The 26902-nt window shown below is 35.3% G+C and overlaps 1 protein-coding gene across 2 annotated transcripts in view; it reads right to left on the reverse strand.

Annotated features, from left to right (window-relative positions):
* Positions 1–1887: 1887 nt before the first annotated feature.
* Positions 1888–26902, reverse strand: part of Hif1a (hypoxia inducible factor 1 subunit alpha) — a 47760-nt gene continuing 22745 nt past the window's right edge. The window contains exons 2-15 of one of the 2 annotated variants that reach the window (XM_020158487.2): positions 25860–26050; positions 25121–25266; positions 24953–25037; positions 20862–20974; positions 19405–19607; positions 14992–15098; positions 13784–13931; positions 11465–11685; positions 10581–10864; positions 9082–9204; positions 8536–8954; positions 4586–4694; positions 3946–4072; positions 1888–3526 (exon numbers count right to left, since the gene is read on the reverse strand). In XM_020158487.2, the coding sequence (XP_020014076.2) occupies positions 3375–3526; positions 3946–4072; positions 4586–4694; positions 8536–8954; positions 9082–9204; positions 10581–10864; positions 11465–11685; positions 13784–13931; positions 14992–15098; positions 19405–19607; positions 20862–20974; positions 24953–25037; positions 25121–25266; positions 25860–26050 (2428 nt within the window). In that variant the 3' untranslated portion in view covers positions 1888–3374. Of the gene's footprint in view, positions 3527–3945; positions 4073–4585; positions 4695–8535; positions 8955–9081; positions 9205–10580; positions 10865–11464; positions 11686–13783; positions 13932–14991; positions 15099–19404; positions 19608–20861; positions 20975–24952; positions 25038–25120; positions 25267–25859; positions 26054–26902 lie in introns of both variants that reach the window. The other variant, XM_020158486.2, reaches the window with a different exon arrangement.

A 26902-nucleotide genomic window follows, 5' to 3' on the forward strand; every position in this document is an offset into this window, starting at 1 on the left:
GCTAGCAACATGTTTGCAAAAATTCTATTGAACCAAAATTTAAAGTTATGAAGAAAGATTCCTTATGCTTTGCACAACTTGTTTTTGACACTGCTGCATTAAGACTTTGAACTTTCAAAATGCTTGTTTGTGTAAAGCTGGTAATTTTAGCTTTCAAACCTTCTAGAGCTTTGTAGGAGGAAATCAAATTTGGAGTGATTGTGAGGCTATAAAAACCTCCCATACACTACATCTTTGACCTGCATGACAACTATGTATTGTCTCTATATCCAGAAATCAGAATTTTTAGTTCACACTCAAATCCCAATAAATAGCTCTTCAAAACGCTTTTTATTCATTTCTATTTATGTCTTGCCACTCCTCTCAGGACATCCCTTAAACATATTGTGTAATCTCTTTCAAAGGATGTGTAATCTCTTTCAAAGGATGTCCAACCTCCATTTTCTTCATCCTCAATCTTTTTCCTCTTTTTTATTTGAACAGTTGGCAATGGGGAAGGGTGTGTTCTACTTCACTGGTGGTTGGTACCATGGGATATGGAGTCACTGATGGCCAGCTCTCAGATTTTCAAATGTACAAAATGAGGTACAAGCACTAATTCACTGGGGGCTTTGAAGACTGGGGTAGCAAAAAAAATGCTTAGTTCAGAGTTGAGCATAAAGTACTCAACAGATGTTAGGTTCATTTGAGCTCAGGCTGTGCATTGTACCTGGCAGCAGCAGGCTCTCTGGGTAAGTACTTTCAGTTCTAAGCTTATCCTGGGCACTCTGAGCAAATTTGCTAACCCCCTTTGCCCGGCTTTTTCCATGGTGAAAGTAGTACTAGTTATTCTTCATAGCAGCACCAGAGAAGAGGGAAGCACAGGCATACTTGAGTGGCGGAGAGGAACACTATGGAGAATTGTTATTACACAGTTATAGGGTAGGGTTACACTTCTTGTATAAGGAAATTTGTGATGTTGTCCGATGTTGGGAAGGAAGTGCTGGTTCTATTTGGAATGTCTTTGAGCACTCCAGGTGAATTTTTTGAGTGACTGAGCAGTAGTTATTTTCTTCAGTGCAACTTGTTTTTTGTTTTTGAGACAGGGTCTCACTATGTAGAACAGGCTGGCCTGCATCTACTGTTTTTTAACATGGCCTTCCCTTTCTCAATGATTGCTCTCCTAAGTCATTTTCCCAGACTCTTGACCATTACATAATCTGCTCATTTATTAATATTTGAAAATGCTACATAAACTTCTAGTTCCCGATTGAAGTTAACTGCTAAATAAGGATAGTTCTTATTTTGCAACCTGGGAATATTAAGCAACTACTTTAATTCTAAAATGTCACCTTTAGTACTATCTGTAACTAATAAAAGAAGTACTTTGTGCTCCAAATTTTGGATAGAGTATTAGCATTGTGAACTATTGTTCCAAAATTTTCATGTATTTGTAATCACATGTGTACTCTAAGATAAAAACAACTATCTAAGAGGCATACACCTCAGGCTACAGGACTAAGGTTCTGACACTGGTCAAACAATTTGTCAGTAAAAGTTAAGTTTTCAGGGCTGGAGGTGTAGTTCACTGGAGTGTTTGCTTAGCATGTGTAAGGTCCTGGCACCTTACACATATACACAAAAAGTTGTAACCTCTAGGTGTAAGGATTTATAGTGATTTTTCTGTTTCTTAAGTTTTTTTTAATCTTTCTATACTGTCTGATTAAAAAAATTAGAATGTAAAATATAGCTACTTTATAAAAGAAAAACCCAGGAGAGAAAAAAAAAAGCTATTTAAAAAATGTTTTTAAATACAAGATCATGGAAACAAAGAAACCAAGATTTGTTCTAAGTGTAACATAGTTATGCTTCATGATTTGCTTCATTCATTCCACTCATACTAAAAAATTTAAATTTTGTGTTTTACACTTTAATAGCCTCATAAATTTATAAATGACAAGTTTCTTTTCTAAAAACATAGCTTTACAATGCAATATTATGGTTTGTTCTTTAACATGACATTTAGGGACACGACATACATTAGGGTAATGATAATAAATGTAGAAATGTACAATGTAATTTTCATAAAGTACTTAAAGGATTGGGAAACAACTTTATGAGCTAGAGATGTTGAAGCAATATTTAAACATAAAAGTTGATCAAAGTGGGCCTGGTCCACAGAAGATGTTTATTTGATGTAACAAAACAATACAGTTAGTGTTAGACCCCAACCACAAAGAGCAAAGGAATGAAAAATTTGTACATAAAAAAAAAAAAAAGATGTTTACTACAACTACATTCCTAAAATAATGCTTCTAAAATTACTCAATTATTGAAATCTATATGAAAAAAAGAAGGATGTTAACAGCGACAAAGTGCATAAAACCAAACATATTTTGAGCAAATTAACATACTAGGTAAATTTACTAACAATGCATGATTTTTTTTGTTTACAGTCTGCTCAAAATATCTTTATACCAACAGGGTGGGCAGAACATTTAAGTATAATATCAATTACACAATATTAGCATAAACTTCCACAACTACATAGGGTACTGTTTTCTTTTGAGCTGGCAAAGTAACTACAGAAACATCAGATGATTTCTCTGAATTGAGAATTTTACCAAATAAATGCCACATACCTTCTAGATATATGCATATCTTTCTATATCATGTAAATGGCTTTACCCATTTAAATAATAAACCATACAGCATTTAAGAATCATTATTGTAAGATTAACAATGTCATGTTCCAGGTTTAACAATTTCATAGGCCCAAAAAAAATTTCTTCTTAAAAACTACTTTTATAAATGCAGAATATATTGCATGAGTAACTCCTGGTAATTTTTAAGAAAATATATTGTGCAATTGTGGCTACCACGTACTGCTGGCAAAGCATTATTGTTTATGTAAAATTGTGAAAAAAAAAAAAAAAAAAAAAACAGAGTAAAAATTTCAACTGCCTACAGTCATGATGAAAGGTTACTGCCTTCTTAAAAAATTATGTTGGCATTTCATTAAAAATAATTCAATAGGGACAAATTCCCTAGCCAAAAATAAATAAATAAAAAGGTGCATTTTTAAATGACACTACTGCGATGCAACTGTTTAAATACCAAAGAATTGTGAAAATGTGCTGCCTGTGATCTGGCATTAAAGAACATATTAAAAAAGAGCATTAGGTAAATTAATAGAAAGGGGATCAAAACTGAACTACCCGAGTTTGTGCAGTATTGTAGCCAGGCTTCTAAAATTAGATATAGAAAATATAAATAGACTGCTTTAGGTAATGAGCCACCAGTGTCCAAAAAAATAAAATAAAATAAAATAAAATAAAATAAAAAATAAAACCCAAAAACCAAAACCCACAAAAGGAATGAGATTATGAAAAAGCTTAGTTAACTTGATCCAAAGCTCTGAGTAACTCTTCTCCCTGCAGTAGGTTTCTGCTGCCTTGTATGGGAGCATTAACTTCACAATCATAACTGGTCAGCTGTGGTAATCCAGCCTCATCCATTGATTGCCCCAGCAGTCTACATGCTAGATCTGAAAAACAAAGAGACACCTAAGTAGTCATTAAATTGATTCAAGACATACTATGTACTAGGTATGGGAGAAAATAAAACAAATAGTCTCTGGAATTGTCTTTAGTTTACTGAGCAAAACCATAGTTATATAAACAAACAAGTGCAATCAAGTTTATTGGTGCTGTCAAAAGTATTTACAGGATGCAATGAAGGCACTTTTTAAAGGACTTATAATTTAGACAGACACAAATATTTGCAGGTTTCTGTTTCTATCAATATTGACAGCACATAGACATATAAAAGAAAATTAGTAATAAATGAAATGCTACTGTACTTTTTACTTTTTAATTTTGCCAAGGAACTGAAATCACCCTCACATGGGGTACAGCTCCTAAATAACTTTCCTTGTCATGGTCAAGGGCAGAAAGAATAACTAACCAGAGGGTATTAAAATAATTGTCTTTTGCTCCAATCCATTCTGTTCGCTAGATTTGCATCCTTTCACGCGTTTCCAAGAAAGCGATGTAGTAGCGGCACGATCATCTGGTTGCTGCAATAATGCTCCCTAAAAAGAGTGAAGTTATTTCAAGTTTAATATGTGAACTTTTATTTTTTTACAATCAAGAACTTTGAAATCAGTGTAAACTTACTAGCAACTTACAGGCAGATTTCTTAAGATACTGCCCTAAATTATTTTTAATTCTTCCTCTTAGTATTAAGATAAAGTCATTTGCTACCTGTTATTACTAATTTGTCTATAAATACTTTCCAGTTAATTTGGACTGAAAATATCTCTTTGGATTACAACCAGCCTAAACTGGCCCTAAAACACAAAGTTTCCAGTTATAAGGGGAAAATAACTTAAAGGAAAGAAAATGAGACTGGTAGTGATATAGAGGGTGGAATCATGGGAGAACTTTCAATTCTTACTCAAGATACACCTGCATTAATTAAATGTATTTTCAAAATATAGTACATAGAAAGTAAAGAAGTCAATGTATAGCTTCTAGAAATATAAATAGTATTTGGAAGATACTATTTAGCACATTAGCTAAAGTACAAAAACAACATTACTTACAATTCCTACTGCTTGAAAAAGTGAGCCATCGTGTTCCATTTTTCTCTTTCTCTGAGCATTCTGCAAAGCCAGTATCTTTGGATTTAATTCTTCCTCAGGAGCAGTATTTCTGGGAAAGAAAACCATTCTACATAAAAATATGTTTAAAAAAAAAATCCAACAAGTTCTTTTAAACAAAATACATAATGCCTTAGTTTCCAACACTAAGGAATGTGTTTTTTATATATATAAGAACTTTCTTGACTGTTAAGGTTTATTATCTTTTTTTGGTGATGCTGGGAGTTGAACTCAGGACCTTGTGCACACCAGTCAAGCACTCTACCACTGAGCTATATCTCCAGCCCAAGGTTTATTATCTTAAAGCAAAAGCTCCAGTTTCTTTTGGTATTTTTTCCTTTTGATGAAACTGGGTTTGAACTCAGGGCTTTGCACTTGCAAAGCAGGTCCAGTCCGTTTTGCTCTGGTTATTTTGGAGATGGGAGTCTTGCGAACTATTTGGCTGGGCTGGTTCGAATTGTGATCCTCTCAATCTCAGCCTCCCAAGTAGCTAGGATTTACAGGTGTGAGCCACCAGTGCCCAGCTTGTTTTGGTTTTTGAGATGTTGGGGACTGAATTCAGAGATTCACACATGCTAGGCAAGTGCTTGACCACTGAACTATGCTCCCAGCTGTAAAGCTCAATTTTTTAAAACAAAGTTTTCTAAACCATACATATTCCTATTTTATAAAACAGAACTAGCCGGATGCAATGGTGCACTCAGCAGGCTGACACAAGAGGATTGCAAGTTCAAGGACAGCCTGGGCTACATAGTGAAACCCTGCCTCAAAACAAACAAACAAACAAACAAAAACAAAATAAAAAGACCCAAACCAGAAACTGACATTGTTTAAGTCAAAAGTTAAGCAGCAGCCTTTCATTCCACCTAGTATAACCATTTGATGCCATTCTTTGGGACTATAGAAATACAAGATTAAGCTCACATTTGTATAAATTAATAACATTTCATATTCATTAGTTTATTTTAAACTTATTCCAGTTCTCAAAACAAGACGGGTGTATCATACTGGTTTTTTTTTTTTTTTTAAGTGATCCTGGGGTTGGAATTCAGGTCCTCACACTTGCTAGGCAGGTGCTCTACCACTTAAGCCACTCTACCAGCCCTGTTTTGTGTTGGGTATTTCCAATATAGAATCTCATGAACTATTTGCCCCAGGCTAGCTTCAACTGCAATCCTCTAGATCTCTGCCTACTGAGTAGCTGGGATTACAGACGTGAGCCACTGGTGCCCAGCATGTAAAACTCATTTTATAAATAAGAAACCGAGGCCTACCAGGTAACTTGCTCGATGTCCCATTGCTAGTTAGTTGCAGGTAATGAAAGTACACTCTGGGTGGTCTCCAGATGCCCACCTCCCCTCCTGGTAATCTTTGCACAATATGCAGTTTGCTCTCAGTATTGATGTGGTTATCAAATCTGAGCTGTCTGTATCCAGAAGTAACATAATGAGGAACCCACGCCCCATGGCTCAGGCCTGTAATGCTAGCTACTTAGGAGGCAGAGATCAGGAAAATTGTGGTTTGAAGCCAGCCTGAGGCAAATAGTTTGCAAGACCCTATCTTGAAAAAAACTAATATAAAACAGAGCTGGTAAGGGGCTCAAGTGGTAGAGTGCCTGCCTAGAAAGTGCAAGGCCCTGAGTTCAAGTCCCAATGCTGCCAAAAAAATTAAAAATATAGCAAGGAAGTATTCTAAAAGTCAGTACATCAATTTTGTTATAATCACAATAGTTTCTTGCTCTGTTCCAGATACTTGGGAATGCAAAATGGGTAGCTGATAATATAACTGTAACTGTTCTCCTATTTGCATTTTTGTTGTGTGTTTTAAATAAAACGTAGTATATAGATAGGCAGGTTTTAAAATTCTTATACATTGTCTTTATGAAACAGAACTCAAGTCTATCATGTAAATATCATCTTAGTAGTAGTATTTCTAATGGTTTGTCCTTAATCCTGTTCTAAAGCTGTTAATTTGATTTAGTATAGCATTTTAATTTTGCAAATAGCTACCTAAAAGGGTGGGTGGGGAAGAGACTACATAGAAAGTTTATCTTTAAAAGTGTTTATCTGTAAAAGTGTTGGTAATGTTCCAGAATTGCTAACCCGATGTGATATTAGACTTTAATTGTGACAAGTAAAATCCAAGAGAAATAGTTGTTTGGAAAACTGAATATCCCATTCTCTGTAGCTAATAGTAAACTGGAAATTACAGATCATTGTCATTTACATCATTATATTCATTCATCTCACTCCAACAATCATTTATTGAGCAAGTCCTACAAGCCAGGTACTGACCTAAGTATTAGTATCACTGAAATGCTGAAGATATTGTCATTGCCCAGTGGAGCTAAGGGCTGAAGTCAGTTGCTGGTATAGTATTTATAGACCTTTTACTTTGTTTTTATTTTTTTTAGATAGGGTCTCACTATGTAGTTCAGGTTGGCCTCAGAACTCATGATCCTCCTGCCTCAGCCTCCCACTTGCTGGGATCACAGATGTGTACCACTGTGCCTGGCTTCTGAATTCATCTGAAGTCTTAATTTTTCCCTAGGTCAGGGAAAAAGCAGGCTTCTTCCAGCACTCCAGGTCAAGGTAGTACTGAAGACACAGAGAAGAGAACCTATGTTGGGCTTAGAGCAGTACTTCTTTCCTGCTGATGACAATTGGCTCTATCTAGGCACAGGAAAGGAGCCATCATTCTCCACCACACTGACTAGCTAAGATTCTTTCCTCTAGGTATAGTCTCAAATTTAAAATATGTCAAATCCCATTACAAACTACATACAGAAATTATAAAACCAGGTCATGTCTTGAACTGGAGGTGTGGTTCAAGTAGTAGAGTGCTTTGCAAGCACAAAGCCCTAAGTTCAAACCCCAGCCACACCAAAATAAATGAACAAATAAATAAATAAATAAATTTGAGTCATGTGCAAATATTTGCTCAAACATTGCTTCATTCCATAAAACATAAGTCATGCTAGGATTCTTGGTTTAGGCCTAAAAAACTTATTTGACCTGTAATATAGCTAATGTACAAATAGGTAATGAAAAACAAAAGCAATTTAAAGTGAGAAACTATATACATTTTTTAAAGGCTATTAAATATCCATATTCAACAAACACTGAGAGTTAAAGATCATTAAGCTTGAGCCAGGCTTGGGCCATGTGGTACATACCTGTAATCTCAGTTACTAGGGAGGTGGAGACTGGAAAGATTCTGCTTCAAGACCAGCTTAGACAAAAAGTTAGGTAGACCCCATCTCAAGCAACCAGTTGGGCATGGTGGGTACATTATCTGTGCCTCCTAGCTACACAGGAGGCCAAAGGTAAGGATCATGGTCCAAGGCCAGTCCCGCCAGGGGCAAGAATAAAATCATCAAGCCCAATTTGGGATTGGAAAGAACCCTCAAACTGAAGGGCTTTTCTTCATGTAAGCTTAAAAAGAATTCTAAAAGATGGAAGCATCTAAGTAGTGAGGACAGTTACTAGTCTGAAGTGAACAACTGCACCAAGTATGCCTGGGCCAATTCTTACACAGTTACACAATTGACTGGCTACATTCTTTCTGCTTTTTATTCTTTTTGCAATACTGAAGTCTGAACTCGGGGCAGGTGCTCCAGCACTTGAGCCATGCCCCAGCCCTAGATTTTATTTTTAAAGGCATTAGAAGAGCTCCTCCATTCAGACAGTTGATAGGATTGTTTTAGAGAAAAATATACAGGGTAATTTAGAAAGTTTTTTGTGCTTGTTTTAAATTCAGATTTAGTATATTTTATGTTCTTTAAAAAAGCATAATGTCAGAAAGGTCCATGTATATTTAGAAATCATGTAACATCACACATATTTGCTGAAACATAATAGAAAAACTGTAACTTTAGTGTTACTTATAAATACCTTGGGCTCAAAGTGACAGATACCACGTTAGGGCTTCTTGGATGAGACTTTTCTGTCTGTTCTATGACTCCTTTTCCTGCTCTGTTTGGTGAGGCTGTCCGACTCTGAGGATCACCATACTGTGATGTTGTGTCAGTTGCGGTTTCTTTAGGTACGTGGATAGGAGACGGAGATCCAATCAGTATTTTAATGTCTTCCATACCATCTTTTGTCACTGTTTTTAATTCATCAGTGGTGGGAGTGGCAGTGTTAATGGTGGGTTCTTGCAGCTGAGTCTGCTGGAATACTGTAACTGTGCTCATACTTTGAGGGCTTGCAGAACTGCTTTCTAATGGTGACAACTGATCAAAGGAACGTAACTGGAAATCATCATCCATTGGGATATAGGGAGCCAACATCTCCAAGTCTAAATCAGTGTCCTTTAAAACACAGTAAATACATCAGTTTTTACAATGGCTGCTTATTGAAAAGAAAAACAAATTAAACCCAGTTATTTCAAGCTAAAAATTTACAAAAACCAATACATAAAAATAAACAGGTTCATACCTGAGTTGAAAATGGATTCTTTGCTTCTGTGTCTTCAGCAAAAAGTTTCTCTACCAATTCCAGCTTGAATACATTGACCATATCACTATCCACATCAAAACAATATTCACTGGGACTGTTAGGCTGTCAAAGGAGTTAAAAGTGTTTACTTTTCCCTGAATAAGCTTTCTTCTGTTTTCCTTGTTAAAGTTTTCAAGCCAGATCTCAGAAAATATACAGCAAATTCTACCTCATTTATTGAGTTTTATCTAACTAAAAAGTTACATGTTTGAGTTTATACTGGTAATTAATTTTACTAGTATACATATTTCTCACTGTATAACATTAATTTTAAAAATTAATATTAAAAATGCACTTATCTGCGTACTATAAAGACTAAAACATCCAGGTGTGGTCAAGCACGCCTATAATCCTAGCTACGAAAGAGGCTGAGGCAGGAGGATTCCCAGTTTGAGGCCAGTCTGGACAACTTAACAAGACCCTGCCTCAAAGTAAAATTTTTTAAAAAGGGAGGGAGTGCACTAGGGGCACAATTCAGTTGATGGCACTGCCTAGCATGTGTGAGATCCTGGGTTCAATCTCCAGGACTACAAAAAAAAAAAATAAATAAATAAACTTATGTAACAATTCAAGCCCCATGGTGGCCCTAATTAGACAATTAACTAGATGATATACTCACTGGAATCTACCTCTGTACAGAGAAGGCACACTCCTATGTGAATGCTACCGTAGGCAATGGAGTCTGAAATTTAAATTTTTTTACCTGCATACACCTTAATGGATATATTACTATTCTAGGAGTTCTGGGCAAGAATTCTAACCTAAAACCCCATAGCTGGATGTTCTTCTCTCATTTTAACATTTTTTATTAGATTTACTTTTGTTAGTAAAAGAACCAAACATTTTTGTGCTAGGTAAACTAAACAATCAGAGCAAAGGATACATTCTCCAGGAATATAGTAGGTATCTAATCTAATCTAAGCTTGCCAGTTTAATCATTAAATAGTTAATATAGAATTATTTACCACTTACTAAGATTTATTTATGCCTCATTTGTCAAGTTATAATCTTCATAGCTAAGTTCAAAGCATAGTTTTAGTAGCAGAAAGCTCTAAAATTGAATCATTCTATATTTGGAAATAAGAGCTGTACTAAGGAGTGCAGAAGATGGAAGTGCGCTGCATATATGAAGATAGCATAATAAAACCCGTCCAACACTGAAAGAGAAGAGAGGGGAATGGGACTAGAATGCAAGTGGTGAACTTGTTCAAGGTACACTCTACACATGTTGGAATTATAATGAAATCTTGTATTACTAGTGTAGAATAAATTGAAAAAAAAAAAAAAGAAAGAAATAGAAATAGAAATGTAATATAATACCTCTAGTACTGGTCCAACCTAGCCTTTAAAGACTATTTTTGTTGGTTTGTAGGATTGTTAATATCAAGTTAGATGCAAAATACTTATTCTGGGTACTTTTCTTATATCATGGTACCTACCTCAGGTGAACTTTGTCTAGTGCTTCCATCAGAAGGACTTGCTGGCTGATCCTGAATCTGGGGCATGGTAAAAGAAAGTTCCAATGACTCTGAATTTGGTTCTAATTTTAGTGCAACTTCTTGATTGAGTGCAGGATCAGCACTACTTCGAAGTGGCTTTGGAGTTTCAGAAGCAGGTAATGGAGACATTGCCAAATTTATATTCGGTAATTTTTCATTAGATGAGGGGAACATTACATCATTATAAATTGGAACTTCAAGTTGTTGGTCTTCAGTTTCTGTATCTACAGAGGAAAAACTTGGTCAATCTAAAGAACTTAAGAATTTTAACATATACAGAAATCTCCTTTTTACAAAAGATTTATGTACTTCACTCAAGCAATAAAGAAGTTACCAAGTTTTCCTTAGTTGGTTTACAGATATAACCATAAGTCTGGGTTATCTTTTCAGTTCACTCTTAACAACTCCTGTTAGCCTATATTCATAGAAGAACTATAATTCCACCCTTTTTATTAGCAGCTGAATTAACCAGCCACCAATAGTAAACACTTGTTTCTGCTTGGTTGCCAGGAATCGTTTGCATGTGAGGCAAATGTGCTAACCATTATACTTCAGAGACCAGCCCCAAACTTTTGTACATTAAAATTTAACATACTTTGAGAAGATTAGAATGGGATGAGGAACTACCTTAAGGATACTTTGAAGCACAATTCCCAATAATGTGAAAAAAGCAGGATGCAAAGAAATTACAGGACAAAAATATTTAAGTGAAAACTTTCAAGATGACTGGAAAAAATGTATAAGCAATGTCCAAAAAATGTCAGAGTAAGGTTCAGTTGAAATGGGACTTGCTAAAGAGATTAATAAAATAACTAAATACCCACCACTGCTGCCAAAATCTAAAGATATGATTGTGTCTCCAGCAGCTGGGGCCAGCAGAGTTAAAGCATCAGGTTCCTTCTTGAGCTTGTCAAAGAGGCTACTTGTATCCTCAGATTCAACTTTGGTGAACAGCTGAGTCATTTTCATATCTGAAGATTCAACTGGTTTGAGGACACATTCTGTTTGTTGAAGGGAGAAAATCAAGTCGTGCTGAATAATACCACTGTCAAAAAAAGAGATTTTTTAATTCTTAAATGAACACTTGACATGAGGAGGATAAGGAAGACTATGAAATGACTTTTCTCTTAAATTCTGCCTTATGAAAAGGAATATTTTAATATTCCTTGAGATGAATGATCTCTCATGCATACTCTATCACATTTAGGGTTTTAAAATACCAGTATGAGCTGGGCACTGGTGGCTCACGCCTATAATCTTAGCTACTTAGGAGGCAGAGATCAGAAGGATTGCAGTTTGATGGCAGGCCAGACAAACAGTTCATGAGACCCTATCTCGAAAACACCTAACACACACACACAAAAAAAAGGGCTGTTGGAGTGGCTCAAGTGGTAGGCCCTGAGTTCAAGCCCCAGCACTGCACAAACAAATGAACCCAAAAAGCCAGTATGAAATAAAGTCCCAATAAAATTCATAGTAAAGGATAATTGAAATATTTGACCAATTTTAATTTAAAATTTCAGATAACTTTTGGGAAAAGTGGTAGTAAAAGGATTTGCAGTGAAGTACATAAAGGACACAAACAGATCTTCAGAATGTTTGTGTTGATTCACATAATGAAATGGCACAAAAGAACTCTTTGGCATTAATATAGGGCATGCCTAAGGATGGGCCTAAAATGTAAAGATAGAAAGAATGACCATATTCTGAAAGGGGTGCCATATTTTCTTTAGTAGTAAGAAAACGATATGGGGATATCACACAGGGTAGAAGAGGGATGACGAATAATAGCTCCAGCATCATGTTTGGGTTCAATGTAAATTTGTTACTCCTTTAGTTAACATATTAAATGTTCAGTATGTGAAATGAACTGAGGACACAAAGATGAAAATTACCAACACTTGCCTTTAAGAAACTTATAATCCATTGTGCAACAGATAGGCAAATGAAAAACAGTGGTACTCTAAAGTGGAAAAGGGTTGCTTCTAAGAAGGCTTACAATCTTGAGCCTTGAAACTTGGGCTCAAGAGCGTATGTTAAGCAGACTATGCGGGGGAGAAAAGAACATTCTTAATGGTAAAATCACATACAAAAAAACATCTGGTACTATTATTAAGACAATTCTATTGGTGTCAGAGTGGTAAGAATAGTATAGGTAAGTCCCTAGAACTAGCAAAAACTGATGTTAGGCAAGTAGGCAAGGGTTTACCTTAGGGGTGATAAAGGTATCTTTAAAAAAAAAAAAATTCTAAAGAGATAGAGCTAGTGGCTCACGTCTGTAATACTAGCCACTCAGGAGGCAGAGATCGGGAGGCACAGTTCAAAGCCAGCCCCAGGCAAATAGTTCACGAGACCTTATCTCAAAAAAAACCAATAACAAAAAAGGGCTGCCTAGCAAGCTTGAGGGCCTGAGTTAAAACCCCCGTGCTACAAAAAAAAAGGAAAACAAGATGAAATGTCTACACTAGAAAACTTAGTCTGTTAGATAAGTGAGAATGTTTCAGTAATGTAGAAGATAGACCAAATGAGGCAGAGTCTACTAAAATAGATCAAATGGAAGATGTGTACATACTCACAAACCAATAAACTAAGAGTTCATGAATATAACAAAAGCCATGTCCTGTTTATATAACAGCCTTTTATAGTACTCTCACTAGACTTTCATTTTATCTTCATTATAACCTTTTGGGATATTATTATCATCTCACCTACACGGATGAAATTAGGAGAAATGAGGAGACTTCCCCAAGGTCACAGAGCTAATGAGTGGCAGAGCTCTGACACAAAAGTATTCCAAGACCAATATTCTTCTTACAAAAATAACAGCTATCTTGAGATAGTATATGCCTAAATCTCCATGGCTACAGAAAACTAATCTACACACTGGGCAACTTTTTTAAGGTCTTGAAAAATCAGGAGTCAAAGTATGTGGATAGACTACAACTGATAATGTTTAGTACAATCACTAGACTAGATGGTATAGAAACCTAGATCATAGAACTAAAAATGATAATTCAGTAGAAAAGTGAAAGTAAAATAAAATTCAGTTAGAATTTAGAATCTTATCTCTTTCTATAAAGGAATAGTGCACCCAAAATAGAGCTGCTACTTGCTCTCTCCAAAATGTTATTTCCCAAGCTTACCTCACAACATAATTCACACATACAATGCACTGTGGTTGAGAGTTCTTGGTGTTATATATGACAGTTGCTTGAGTTTCAACCCAGACATAGCCACCTCTTTTGGCAAGCATCCTGTACTGTCCTGTGGTTACTTGTCCTTTCGTAAACACTAGGAAAGAAAAGGAAAAAGAATCATACAGAGAAAATAAATGAATTTTCAATCAAACAAAAAGATCTTGAATGTGGATCACTGTTTTCGAAAAGGGGAGATGCTAAGCCCCATCACAGCTGAAAATAAACCTCCAAAGTAAAACTCCTTTCCTACCAATCTTCACTGTAAATAAAATGAAAGTCAGAAATGAGAGAGAGTAGTGACCGAAATTCTTTTAATTACTTATGTCAGACTACAGAATGATCAATTGACTCCACAGACACTCAAGATAGTGATAGTATTATTTCCTAAAATTCCTGCTATAGTTTCCAGAGAGCCAAGAAGGTATGCTAAGTTGTACTTAGCATATCTGAATATAAATTGATACCACACAGTAGTCTTTTGTGAATTCAGGCTATCTAAATTATTGATTTAGAAGAAAAAAAATGAGTAAGTCATAATAATGCTATTTTGAGTATTCATTCCCTGAATGCAGACTTGGGCTTACTTTGAAATTTAAGGGGTAATTACACTAATTCAGTGACACTCAGGTATTTGAAATCACATTGGGCAATCTATGTTTAGGTACAGATTAAACAGTAAGTGAGAAATTCCAAAATTTATCTTACTCTGGAATCTCAGGTAACATTCACTTGAGTGAAATTCACAATTATATCTTACTTCTGAGGGCACTTGTTACCAAATGTGTGTAATGTTGATCACCTTCACATTCACTGATACACTCAAATATTTCCTGATGGCCTCCTATGTACCAATCACTGATCTCAGTATTTAAGTATGTATTCTAGAAATGATGCTGTTAAATATTCTATCATATTACCACATGTGGCTTTTTAAGTCTTTGTATTTAAAATGCCAGGGAAGTTTTATATATCATCAAACAATCTACTTTTCCTGACAAATACAAAACAAAGACTTAACTAAAATCAAGAGGTCTGTTAACATATTTGGCTTTGGAAGACTGGTTAATTTTAACCACAATTAGATGTATGGACAACAGTAGGGATTGGAAGAGTTAAGTAATGAGAATACCTCTTGGCTCCTCCATTGTACTTACTATCATGATGAGTTTTGGTCAAATGGTCAGAGTCCAAAGCATGATAATACTCATAAATTGAACGGCCCAAAAGTTCTTCTGGCTCGTATCCCATCAATTCAGTAATTCTGTTAGAAAAAAGAAAGAATTTCTCCAGAGTAACTGATACATATTTCTTATGGACAAGAGAATCTTCAAAACTAAAGACAGCCCTCCCCCTTCTTTCTTAGAATAAATTTACATCTCACTTTTAATAATTATATCTATTAAGTGCAACACCATACATTTCTATAAGTGCATTCTAGATTCATCCTTGATATTTTATTTTTATCTCCTTTACCGAAACTTTTCTTTTTTAATCACATTTCATTATATATGTTGGTAACCAGGCAGAGTATTAATAGAAAGATATGAAGTACTACTAAATTACATGATAAAAGTTGTGAAGTTAGTTAACATTTACTTTAAAATACAGATTAAATCCGTAACATTTTTCCATAAGACTAAATTCTTTATCTGATAATTTTTAGGCCCTTTGGTAAGGAATCACTTTTGGGAATCAGTATCTACTACAGAGTTCCAGTATCATTAACCAAACAGTAACCACACTAAATGGGAATTAAAGGAATAATTATTATGATGGTTTCATGTAAGATACTCATAGTTTCTACAATTAATTACATGAAATTATGGGAATTTTTGACACAGTATCAAAATAAAGATGGGCTGCAAACTAATCCAGTTAGCTCATATGGTTTCCTGGCAGTTAATATAGAAACTAGAACTTATTCTTTCTATTCAGTTTGGAAAACTTCATGAGAAACCACTTCAAAAGAAAGACAAAGCTGTTTTCTCAGCATACCACTACACAAATATATTCTCTTCCAAAGTCTTTATGGGAACAAAACATGAAGTTAAATGTTTAGGTTGCTCAGCCTTTAGATTTCAAAGGACTTTCTTACTGAAATGCAAGAAAAAGTAGCATATTGTGCTGTGTTCAAAATACAAGCAAACAAAAACACCTAATAACAGAAAGGACATAGCATGGAATCCTTACTAATAAAGGTATATGTGTAACACTGTGTTGTCATACTTTAAGGCAAGATATACAAATCGTAGTTCATTCCAAAATAAACAGGGCAGGCACAGTGTTTCAAATGGTATGATGCCTGCTTAGCAAGTGCAAGGGACTGAGTTCAAACCCCAGAAACAACAACAAAAAAGTGGCAAAATAAGCAAAAGCTGATTTAGCAAAAGTCAAACCAACCCCACTTAATTCTTTACACATCAACACTAGATGGCAGAATCACAAAGAAAATATTATTTTTAAACTCAATCTCAGGTCTAACTTATGCTTTAAAAGTATTTTTTACTTTTTGGGGTGCTGGGAATCGAACCCAGGGCTTGTGCATATTAGGAAAGTACTCTACCACTGAGTTGTGTATCCAGCTCTAAATATAAATTTAATTGCTGTTATATTTTATATATTTAAATAAAAATTCCTATTGAATTAAAATACTTAAATGATATGGCTAGTGGGGAGCATGTATAAGGAGTTGATGCTGGAGAAGCAGGCAGGAGAGTCAGATCAATGAGGGTCATATATACTGTCTTAGGAAGCTTCAATTTAATCAGATGTCAATCAATGCTTCTTAATCATGTATGTCTACTACTACATATATTTACCTAAAAGGTCAATTTCATTCATGTGAGAGAAAGTAAGGTTAAAAATAAAATTTAACTTTAGTTTATATCTGTACCAGAAAGAAAAGGGATCCAGAAAATCTGATCAAAAAGGTTTTTTTTTTTTTTTTGGCAGTACTGGAATTTGAACTCAGCACTTTGTGCTTGTTAGGCAGGCACTCTACTGCTTGAGCCATGCCTCCAGCCATTTTTTGCTCTGGTTATTTTTGAGATAGGGTGTCACTTTTTTTCCCAGACTGGGCTAGACTCCTATCCTCTATTTTACTCTTCTTGCTGCCACTGCACCCAGCTACGGGTTTTGCCTAGGCAAAACATTAATCCTCCTAAGTAGCTAGGATTACAGGCTCAGAAAATATTTTTAATGGACTAGGAAACTGGTGATCTTAAAGCAACATCAAGGGGAGAAACTGTTGATTTTAATTTCTACATCAGTGTGAAACACAGAGATGCTCGAATAAATGTGTTGAATGATTGTAAGTGGGCATTATTCAGTGCAATAAACAGTTGTTTGTAGGATATTCTTGATGTTAGAAATCTGTTTTCCATGTCTTGGTTACCAGGGTTATGTTAGAAAGAGCTTTAACCACAAAAGGAGTGTCTGCCTCTCTCAGTTGATCTTTAAGCTGGTTATTTTTACTATCAACTCCTGTGACGATCATTGTGCTAATAATTTCCAGTATCACTTTCCTTTCTCTCTAGCCTACTCCTATACTTTCTTTTTACAAGCTTAAAAAAAAATTAGGATGAGCATTTCTGTTCCATTGTACCTTCACAAGTGAAAGCAATGAACACGATAAAATAGTTATTAGTTTTCTGTCTTTATTTTCTTAAAGTTGACACCAGTGATGAGTGTACGAGGCACTCAACAAACTCCTTTTTTTTTTTTTTTGGCAATACTGGGCTCATACTTGGTAAGCAAGTGCTCTACCACTTTAGCTACACTACCAGTCCTCTTTGTGTTGGGATTTTTTGAGGTAGGGAATTGCTTTTTGCCTGGGTTGGCTTCAAACTGATCCTCCTGACCTCTGCGCCTCTTGAGTAATTAGGATTACAGGTGTGAGCCACTGGCACCTGGTTTAGTAATAGCTTTTTGAAGTGTGACCCTGATCTAGGTAAAGAGTGTGAGGTCTTACACCAATTAAGTATCATAGCTGCAAACTAAAACCAAATGCAAGATTATGTGATTTCAAAGCAGTGCTTGGTCAACTTTTGTCTAAAGAGTGAGGGATTCTAATCTGCATTATGGCTAAATGCTTAAAATCAGTTGTTCCTAGTATCTTCAAGTTACACATCAAGTAGATGTTATTAAAGATTAAGAAACTGACATTCAAAGAGAACTAATGTTTCCATTTGGATATTATGGCAGCGGTGTCAGAATCTGTATTCTGGCTACGGTCCTGTGCATAACCACTATATTATACAGCATTAGAGTAAAAAAATGAGACAAGACAACAAACAACAGTGATATATACAAGAATAGTATAGTTTCTTCTTGAAGGAACAAGCAAAGTTGCACAAAGGTTCTCTTAAAAGGTATGTGCTGGGGAGGGGGTGGGAAGCTGTGGTCCAAACAATGTATATATTTGTGAGTAAATGTGAAAATGATAAAAAAAAGAAAAGTTATGTGCTAGGAGGTGAAAACAAAACAACTTCAGTGCATGTTGGGAAAGTATGTGCAAAGTCATTATACAAAAACAGCACATGGAGCCATCTAGTTATAGGATATTGAGGCCACATCCAGATTTTGTTTTGGGGTGGGGGGAGTGTCTCCTCTCCTCCTGATTAATTTGGAGAACTGGGCAGGGGCCAGATCATAAACACCTTTGTCATCCTCAGAAGTTTAGGTTTTGCTGTATATGATAGTTTTTCCTTGCCTTTTAAAGTATACATCTTTTGGTAAATAAAAATGTCCTTCCCTCCTCTAATATTGTAGGGAGCAACTGAGGCATTTCAACAGCAGAATGGCATAATCTGACTTTTTGGCAACTTGGGTAAAAGATTAAGAGGGCACAGATCTATTGATAGAAATGCAGCTTAACAGATTATGGTAACAGTTCAGACCAAAGGTAGTAAAGAAGTGAAGAATTCAATAGGAGGGCAAGGATAAAAAGGAAGAGATAGAAATTCATAAGGTTTAGAAATCAAATGAGCATAGCTGTGGTAAAAGTTAAGGATGACTTCCAAAGTTTTACCAGAGCCATGCATCTTCAATGGTGCATTAACAATGTTAAGCATGATAGGAGAAGTTCATGATGTTGTCTGGGAACAGTGGTACAGTTCAGTAACAGAAATATTTAGTTTATAATATGGAAGAATATCCAAACAGAAATACCATGTTGGCAGTTACTTAAAAGCAGTACCAAATAATTTGAAAAATGGTGATAGAAACCACAAAGTTGACTCTGAGAAAATATGTAGGTTGAAGAGATTACCAAAAACTTTGCTATCCAGTCTCCATGCATAGTATGTCTTTGAAATTTACTTTCTCACTTTAAATAAGATTTCCTAAAGTAAAACAACCTCATCATAATAGCTTTTGTATAGCACCTGGCAGAGTATTCAATAAATGTGGCTGAATTAAATTTACAAAGTTAATATTTTTGGGTTCCAACATGTATCATTTTAGTTAACTCAGTGAATACATACAATCTACCATGGAGTCTTTAGTGCATATTTTAAAAAGCTGTAGATAAATTAAAAATTTCAAATTATACTTTACAACTTATTTACCTTTCATCACAGTAAGAAAATTTCATATCCAAACTGTGTCGACTAAGAAAAGTCTTACTATCTAAAGGAATTTCGATATTTGATGGATGAGGAATGGGTTCACAAATCAGCACCAAGCATGTCATGGGTGGTTTCTTATACCCACACTGAGGTTGGTTACTGTTGGTATCATATACATGAATATGGCCTGTGCAGTGAAGTACCTGTGTATGAACAAGAAAAGCAGCTATTATTATTATTGTACTGGGATTTGAACTCAGGGCCCACACCTTGAGCCACTCCATCAGCCCTTCTTTGTGATGGGTTTTTTCAAGACAGGATCTCTTGAACTGTTTGCCCAGGCTGGCTTCGAACCACAATCCTCCTGATCTCTATCTCTTGAGTAGCTAGGATTATAGGCGTGAGCCACCGGCACTGGGCTTGTTTTTTTTGTTTCAATGCTAGAACAGAACAAAATGTAGAGACCAATACTTAAGTCTGACATGGCAAGCTTTGATAACGTTTACTTTCATTAGTAGACTAAGTTTAGTTTTGAAAAATCAATAAATGTTTCCCCCTAGGACACCGTTACTTCCTTGATTTCACAGATTACTGTTTTGTTTGGTTTTAATCCCCCTTGCATAAGTTTGGGCTGCTTTTTCATTCATATGGTCACTGTAGGTGTTTTGTGATTATTTTGCTCTGATGACTATGTCTGAACACTGAGCAAAGAAATGATACAATGATAAATAGAAAATTAGGGGGCTAGGGCAGTAGCTCAAGCAGTAAGAGCACCTGCCTAGCAAGTGTGAGGCCATGAGTTCAAACCTCCGTGCTGCCCCATCCACCCCCTCAAAAACAAAACCTTGATAAATAGGAAATTAAACATCAGTATTCAAATACTGGGTGGCTGACAAAGTCAACCATAATTCAAGTTGGCATCTCAAACTGGCAAATCAGTACACTTTTTGAATTCTGGAGATCACACATAAATCAGCTGAAGGTACGACTGTTAAACCTGCAAACAGGGAAAGACTGTAAGCTTTACCTCACAATTCTTTTTGTTTTTTGACAGAAATGGGGTTTGAACTCAGGGCCCTGTGCTTGTTAGATAGGCGCTCTTTTACCTCACAATTCTTTTTGTTTTTTGACAGAAATGGGGTTTGAACTCAGGGCCCTGTGCTTGTTAGATAGGCGCTCTACCACTTGAGTCACTCCCCTAGTCCTTTCTGCTTTATTTTTCAGAGTTCTAAAGCTTTTGTCTGGGGCTGGCCTCAGACCATGAGCTTCCTCTCTCTATACCCCCTGTGTCACCATACCCGCCAGCTTATTAGTTGAGATGGGGATTTCAGCAACCTGTTTTCCTAGAGCTTGCCTTGAACCATGATCCTCCTGATCTCTACCTACTAAGCAGCTGGGATTACAGGTGTGTACCATCTTGCTCAGCCCCTTTCCTCACAATTCTAAAGCATTCTTACCTTCCACGTCGCAGACTTTATGTTCATAGTTCTCCCCCGGCTAGTTAGGGTGCACTTCATTCTGAGGAAAAAGCTCCGCTGTGTATTTTGTTCTTTTCCTTTTTTCACTGGGCCTAATAAAAGCATGAGATAAAGCTTTAGAACATACCTAAGTATACAAATTTATTACAGTAAGAGTAGTAAAGTACCCAGCACCGTGTTGTTTAATTAAAAAGCCTCAGAATTTATAGTGATTCATACCCCTTTTATCCACACAGTGTTTATGAGACTGCAATGATTACTTAATTGGTGGGAGAAGAGAAGAATCCATATGTGAGATAACAGTAAATTGGTCAAACTACAAGGAAATATGGAAACCGGTATGACTTTGCCCAATGTTTTCAATGTCCAAGCATTAACCACCACCCTCCCCCGCAAAAAAAACTTAAGCAAACTCTTCCTGTTCTTTATCAAATGTCAGTTCAATTTATAACAAGCACAGTTCAATTTATAACAAGCAGTAGTGTATTTATAGAATTTTTAAAATTGCAACTTTTTTTTTAGTAGTAAATGGCATTTTTACATATATGACTTTTCCTTAAATCCTCCTGTAAAGCAGATAGGAAAGTGTTTGTACTTGGTTATTATGAGGGGAAAAACCCCCAGATTGGATGATTTATCAAAAGTTATAGAAATAAACCAGCATGGTGGCATAGGCCTATAATCCCAGCCGTTGAGAGGCTGAGGCAAGAAGATTGTGAGTTCCAGGACAGCCTGAATTAGATAGTAAGACCCTGCTATAAACAACCACCAATCAAAAGTTACAGAAACAGGGGTCAGGGATGTTAACTCAGTGGTAGAGCTCTTGCCTAGCATGTTTGAGATCCCAAGTTTCATCTCCAGCACAAAGTTATAGACAAAGCAAAGTTATAAATAAATTCAAGTCTATTTAGTTCCATTCCAAACCTTCTAACTAAAATGGGATTACACTCAGTTGGACTAAGTAAATAGCATCTTGATTTCTTATCTTCTTTACTGCTTAATCTGGCTCAAGACAAATCCAAAAATATTCATTTTTCAGGACCTGGACATTATCTTGGAGGTGACACAAAGATGAATGATTATCCACATTGCCTTTCCTGAAGAAGTTGAACAGGTAGTAGATGAGTAAGGTCAACAGCAATAATACAGAGGAGAGTAAGTACTCAAGACTTGTAAGAATGCTTTAAAAACAGATTAGAAGATGACTCCTAGTTAGGGATAATCAAGAAGGCCTAGTCACAAAATGATACATTAGAATTTCAGTAAGTAGAGATGGGTCAGAAGGGTATTCCAGCAGAAGTAAGAGACTGAAAAGCACAGAGGTAGAAAAACCAGCACGTTTAGGAAAAAGTAGATAGTACAGTTGTCTGTAGTATTAAGTGCATATAGAAGAATAATAAGACAAAATTAGAAGGAAGGGTTATTACAGTAGAGGGCCTTGAATGCCCAAATGAGGAGTTTAGCCTAAATATATAATATGGTGCTTTAGAAAAATTCTGAGGTGGGAAGTACAGTTAGAAACTGAAGGAAACTAACTTGGCAGCAATTAATGTTAAAATTTGAATACAGTGATTATAATGAGGGCTGAGTCAGTAGCAGTGGTAGGAGTGGAACGAAGGGAGTAAAAAGAAAAATGAAGAAGTAGAATCTATAATACTAAATATAAAAGTATATATAAATACTATATAGAAAACTAATATAAGTAAAGGGAGGGAAATAAAAACAAGATCTGGAAATTTTAAGGTTAGAATATTGAAAGAACATTGTCAAATGTAAAAGAAACAAAAATAAGTTTAAATTTAGGCATAGTTAGCTAGAAATGCTCAACTCTTGAGGAAGATGCATTCTGGTTCATATATTTAACAACAGAACTGGGGAATCTGGGATAGTACTAGTTAGTTGGATTTACTTAAATAAGAACTGAATTCGTCCTTCCTAAAACATCAAGAGTGAATTTCAAAATGATACCACAAGAATCATACTGGTCTTGGTGTTGATATAGGCCTACAGGTGAAGGGTGGGCTGGTGACAGCAGAGATCCATATGTGAACTCCTTGAAGTATTTTTAGTATGTCAGAATCTAAGATTGAATTAAATAGACGTTTGGAAACTCAAGGCCTTTGGAGGCATGCACATAGACATCAAAACCAAAGTAACTGAAAGGTACTAGTCCTAATTTAAAAAAAATTTTTAAAGAACTAAAATGTTTAACTCCCTAAAAAGCCATATTTTATACTAATTTATTTATGAATTATAAAGCATCTTTTTAGAAGTTAAATGAAAGAATAATAGGACTATTTGTGTAAACATACCACTGGCTCTTATTGTATCATTAAGGTGATGTTTTATCTGGGCGCCTGTGGCTCACATCTGCAATCCTAGCTACTTGGGAGGCTGAGATCAGGAGGATTGAGGTTTGAGGCCAGCCTAGGCAAAAAGTCCTCGAGAACCCATCTTCAAAATAACCAGAGCAAAATGGACGGGAGACATGGCTCATGTGGTAGAGCACCTGCTTTGCAAGTACAATGCCGAGTTCAAACCCTAGTCCCACCAAAAGAAAAAAAAAAAAAAGTTTTGTAAAAGTTTCTCATTTCTAAAAGCAAAAATCTGCACTTTTTTAGTTTCTCCAAAAAACATTAAAAATTCATAAGCTATATTAGGAATTATTTTTTAAAATATTTGTATGCTTTAAAAAAGTACATTTGGTTCCAAACATACTTTAAATCATATTAAGCAGACTACATCTGCTTTACAGTAACAAATTAACATCATCACCAAATTAAAACAAGACTTCTTACTATCCATCCATTTACAGTTTGGCCTCAGGGAAGCACTGAGCAGTCAATACAAACCTCAAGTCTAAGCACCAGGACACATACATCCAACTCATTGACAACCCACTTAGGTCCTTGCTCAGTGCGTATTTTACTCATTCTTTATACAGAACTCGAAAAAGTATGCATTTGCTTTCCAATTTCACAGTAAAAATACAACATGAAATTAAAATGCAAGAGAAGACTCCTACTGATGGTAAAAAAAAAAAGCAATAGAATGGAATGAGAACTCATAAACCCCATACACACTCACAAACAAAAAACCTTTGAAGTGCTAACAAGTATGGGCTCTTACCCAAGTTCAACCCAAGCTATGTGGTCATGCCATTTGCTAACCAAGTAATGTGAATCAAGTTACTCAGTAACTTTGTGCCTCAGTTTCTTCAGTAAAATTGAAACTGTAACAGTAACTTTCACAGGGTTGTTGTGAGAAATAAAGGCTATAAAATGCAGAGACCAGTGTCCTAGCAACAGTATCCTCTCAACAGATGTTAGATATTAGTATTATGAGATGAAAATTATTCTAAAAGTACTATAAACTTGGATGTTTCATATAGAATTATTCACTTAAACTGAAGAACAGCTAAAGATACTGCAAAGTATAATTACAAATCTTTACTGCGGTAACTTTTAGTCATAAAAGAAGGCACAAATGTGAAAAAAAGTTAAGTTTTTATAATTCAAAGGGTACTTTAAAGAAAATCTTGGAATATTTTATTATTTGTAACAAATCATTTCTACGAATTACAGGTCTTACTGCTTTCGTTAATGTGTGAGCACTCATACATGCAATGCTTTATAGTCTAGCAACAGTCTCAAGTTACTTAAAATGTCCTGACAAATCAAAGTGGTTACTGTGCTCCGAAAATTTTTCCTTTGGCCTTGATAACTTTAAAAGTCCTCTGACCTGTCACTTACGACTTCTTCATGCCTTAATGCTGCATTTTAACTTATATAACTCTCTTGATCTTGATTTTTATTTACTTTTCCACTTTATCTACTCGTGTGTGTATGTTAATTATTTATGAAATTATGTGGATTTTTTAAAAATTTAGGTGGTACTTCTGTAATTCCTAAAACAGTAAGGTTTAACAAATAGTCTTACCATTTTATTAAATGTGAAATAACAGTTTTCCCTTAAATTAGTACAGTAGCAAAATTTAAAAATTAGTAACAATATCTGATTAAGTAAAACTACCTGTCACATTAAATCAAACAATAGACTTTTCTTCTCACCATTTCTGTGTGTAAGCATTTCTCTCATTTCCTCATGGTCACACGGATGAGTAAAATCAAACACACTGTGTCCAGTTAGTTCAAACTGTAAACATATTTTAAAAAATTAGATCTACATCATAAAATCATAAAACATCCAGAAGGGCTCTTAACATGTACGCATTTTACCTGAGTTAAGCCCATGTATTTGTTCACGTTATCAGAAATGTAAATCATGTCGCCATCATCTGTGAGCACCATAACAAAGCCATCCAGGGCTTTCAAATAAAAGCAGTTCATCTGTGCCTTCATTTCATCTTCAATATCCAGATCACCTAAAAAAGGCATAAGAGAAGGAAAATAAAAGTTATACTTAAAGGATGTAATATTTACATGTTTTTAGAAATTTTCCTAGATACTTTTTTTTAATATCTACAGCATCTATTTTTTCCCGTATATTTCAAATATTCCCCATTTTTATTGTAACATACAGAAGAGTAAAGGTGAAGACTAAAATTATAGTTTGTCAGCTTCTTTTCATAATTATTTAAAATAATGCAGCTAGGTAAACCATTGAAAAAAGGAAGATAGGAGTAGCAAGAAAAAAGAAAAACCACTACATTAAAAATTTCTGAAACTTTAAAACCAGGCAATAAAAAGAATGTCATATTGAAGAACTGACAGTATGCTGAAGAGGATAAAACAAAATATCTTATAATGCAAAGAGGATTGTTTCCAAGAGTAACTAACTGATTAGGAAAAATAATGAAGCTTGATAAAAATAGTAAAGATTATTGAAAAAAATTTTCAAGTATACATATCACAACATAATTAGTTATAAAAAATCAAAGCATTGTGACCATCTGCAAAAAATAATTTGTAATTACTTCTAATTTCAGGCCTATTATGCCTTTGTAGAACAACTTACCAGCATCTAGAAGTTTCCTGACACGCAAATAACTGATGGTCAGCCTCATAACAGAAGCCTTATCAAGATGTGAGCTCACATTATGTGGAAGTGGCAGCTGATGAGCCAGCTCGTAAAACACTTCAGACTCCTTGCTTCGCCGAGATCTGGCTGCATCTCTAGACTTCTCTTTTCGACGTTCAGAACTTATCCTACTTAACAAAACACAGAAAAAGAGGAAGAAAAGAGACATGTGATATATATAGGTTAGCTTCAATAAAACTAATTTCATATTTTTTGTTTTCCACAGAAGATTAGAAGATGCCATGAAATTAAACTATCTGACGTTTGCTTACTAGATGAACATGTTTTTATACAAGATAGCTATACAAATTTTAGGTTACTGCAAATATAAAGAACTCTTACAAGAGATACAAGGTCAGTCTTTAAACTTGTGCCACGCAGGTGTTTCCTCTTCCCTAGCATGTCAAATTAGAAAGGATGCTTTTATTTTGGCCCAAAACTTAAAGTAGCCTGATATCTCAGGCTGGGCTTTGGAGTTGTTCAAAAGTAGTTTCAACATGGAGAAGCCATGATTAAGTTTGGAGAAACTAGTTAAAGTTGTATGTAATAACTTGAAAACAAGAATTGTTAAGTAGGTACAACAGTTATAGCTACTTTTTTTTTTTTTTGGTTTAGACAGGGTCTTCCTAAGTTGCCCTGGCTGGCTTCAAACTTGTGATCCTTGTTTGTGCCTCAGCCTTCTGAGTGCTGGAATTGTAGGTGTGCACCATCATCCTGGCTTTATATACTGGTTTTTGATGCAACTTTCTTTTGACTCAGTATTTTCCAACCTTCTCCCTTACCACAAACTATAAGATTTTATATTAGAAACTATAGTAAACTATTGTTTTCAGGTTGCCTACTTTCTTAGTTACTGTTTATCCAATACTGGCATAATGGGTACCAAATAAATGCAGAGTTGTCGAGGGAAAAAAAATACAGAAAAATACCAAGTATGTAGCAAAGATTAATTGGAATACAATACAAAGATACAGCTTATT

Source organism: Castor canadensis, chromosome 3 (genome assembly GCF_047511655.1).
Source record: "Castor canadensis chromosome 3, mCasCan1.hap1v2, whole genome shotgun sequence".
NCBI classification, from domain to species: Eukaryota; Metazoa; Chordata; class Mammalia; order Rodentia; family Castoridae; genus Castor; species Castor canadensis.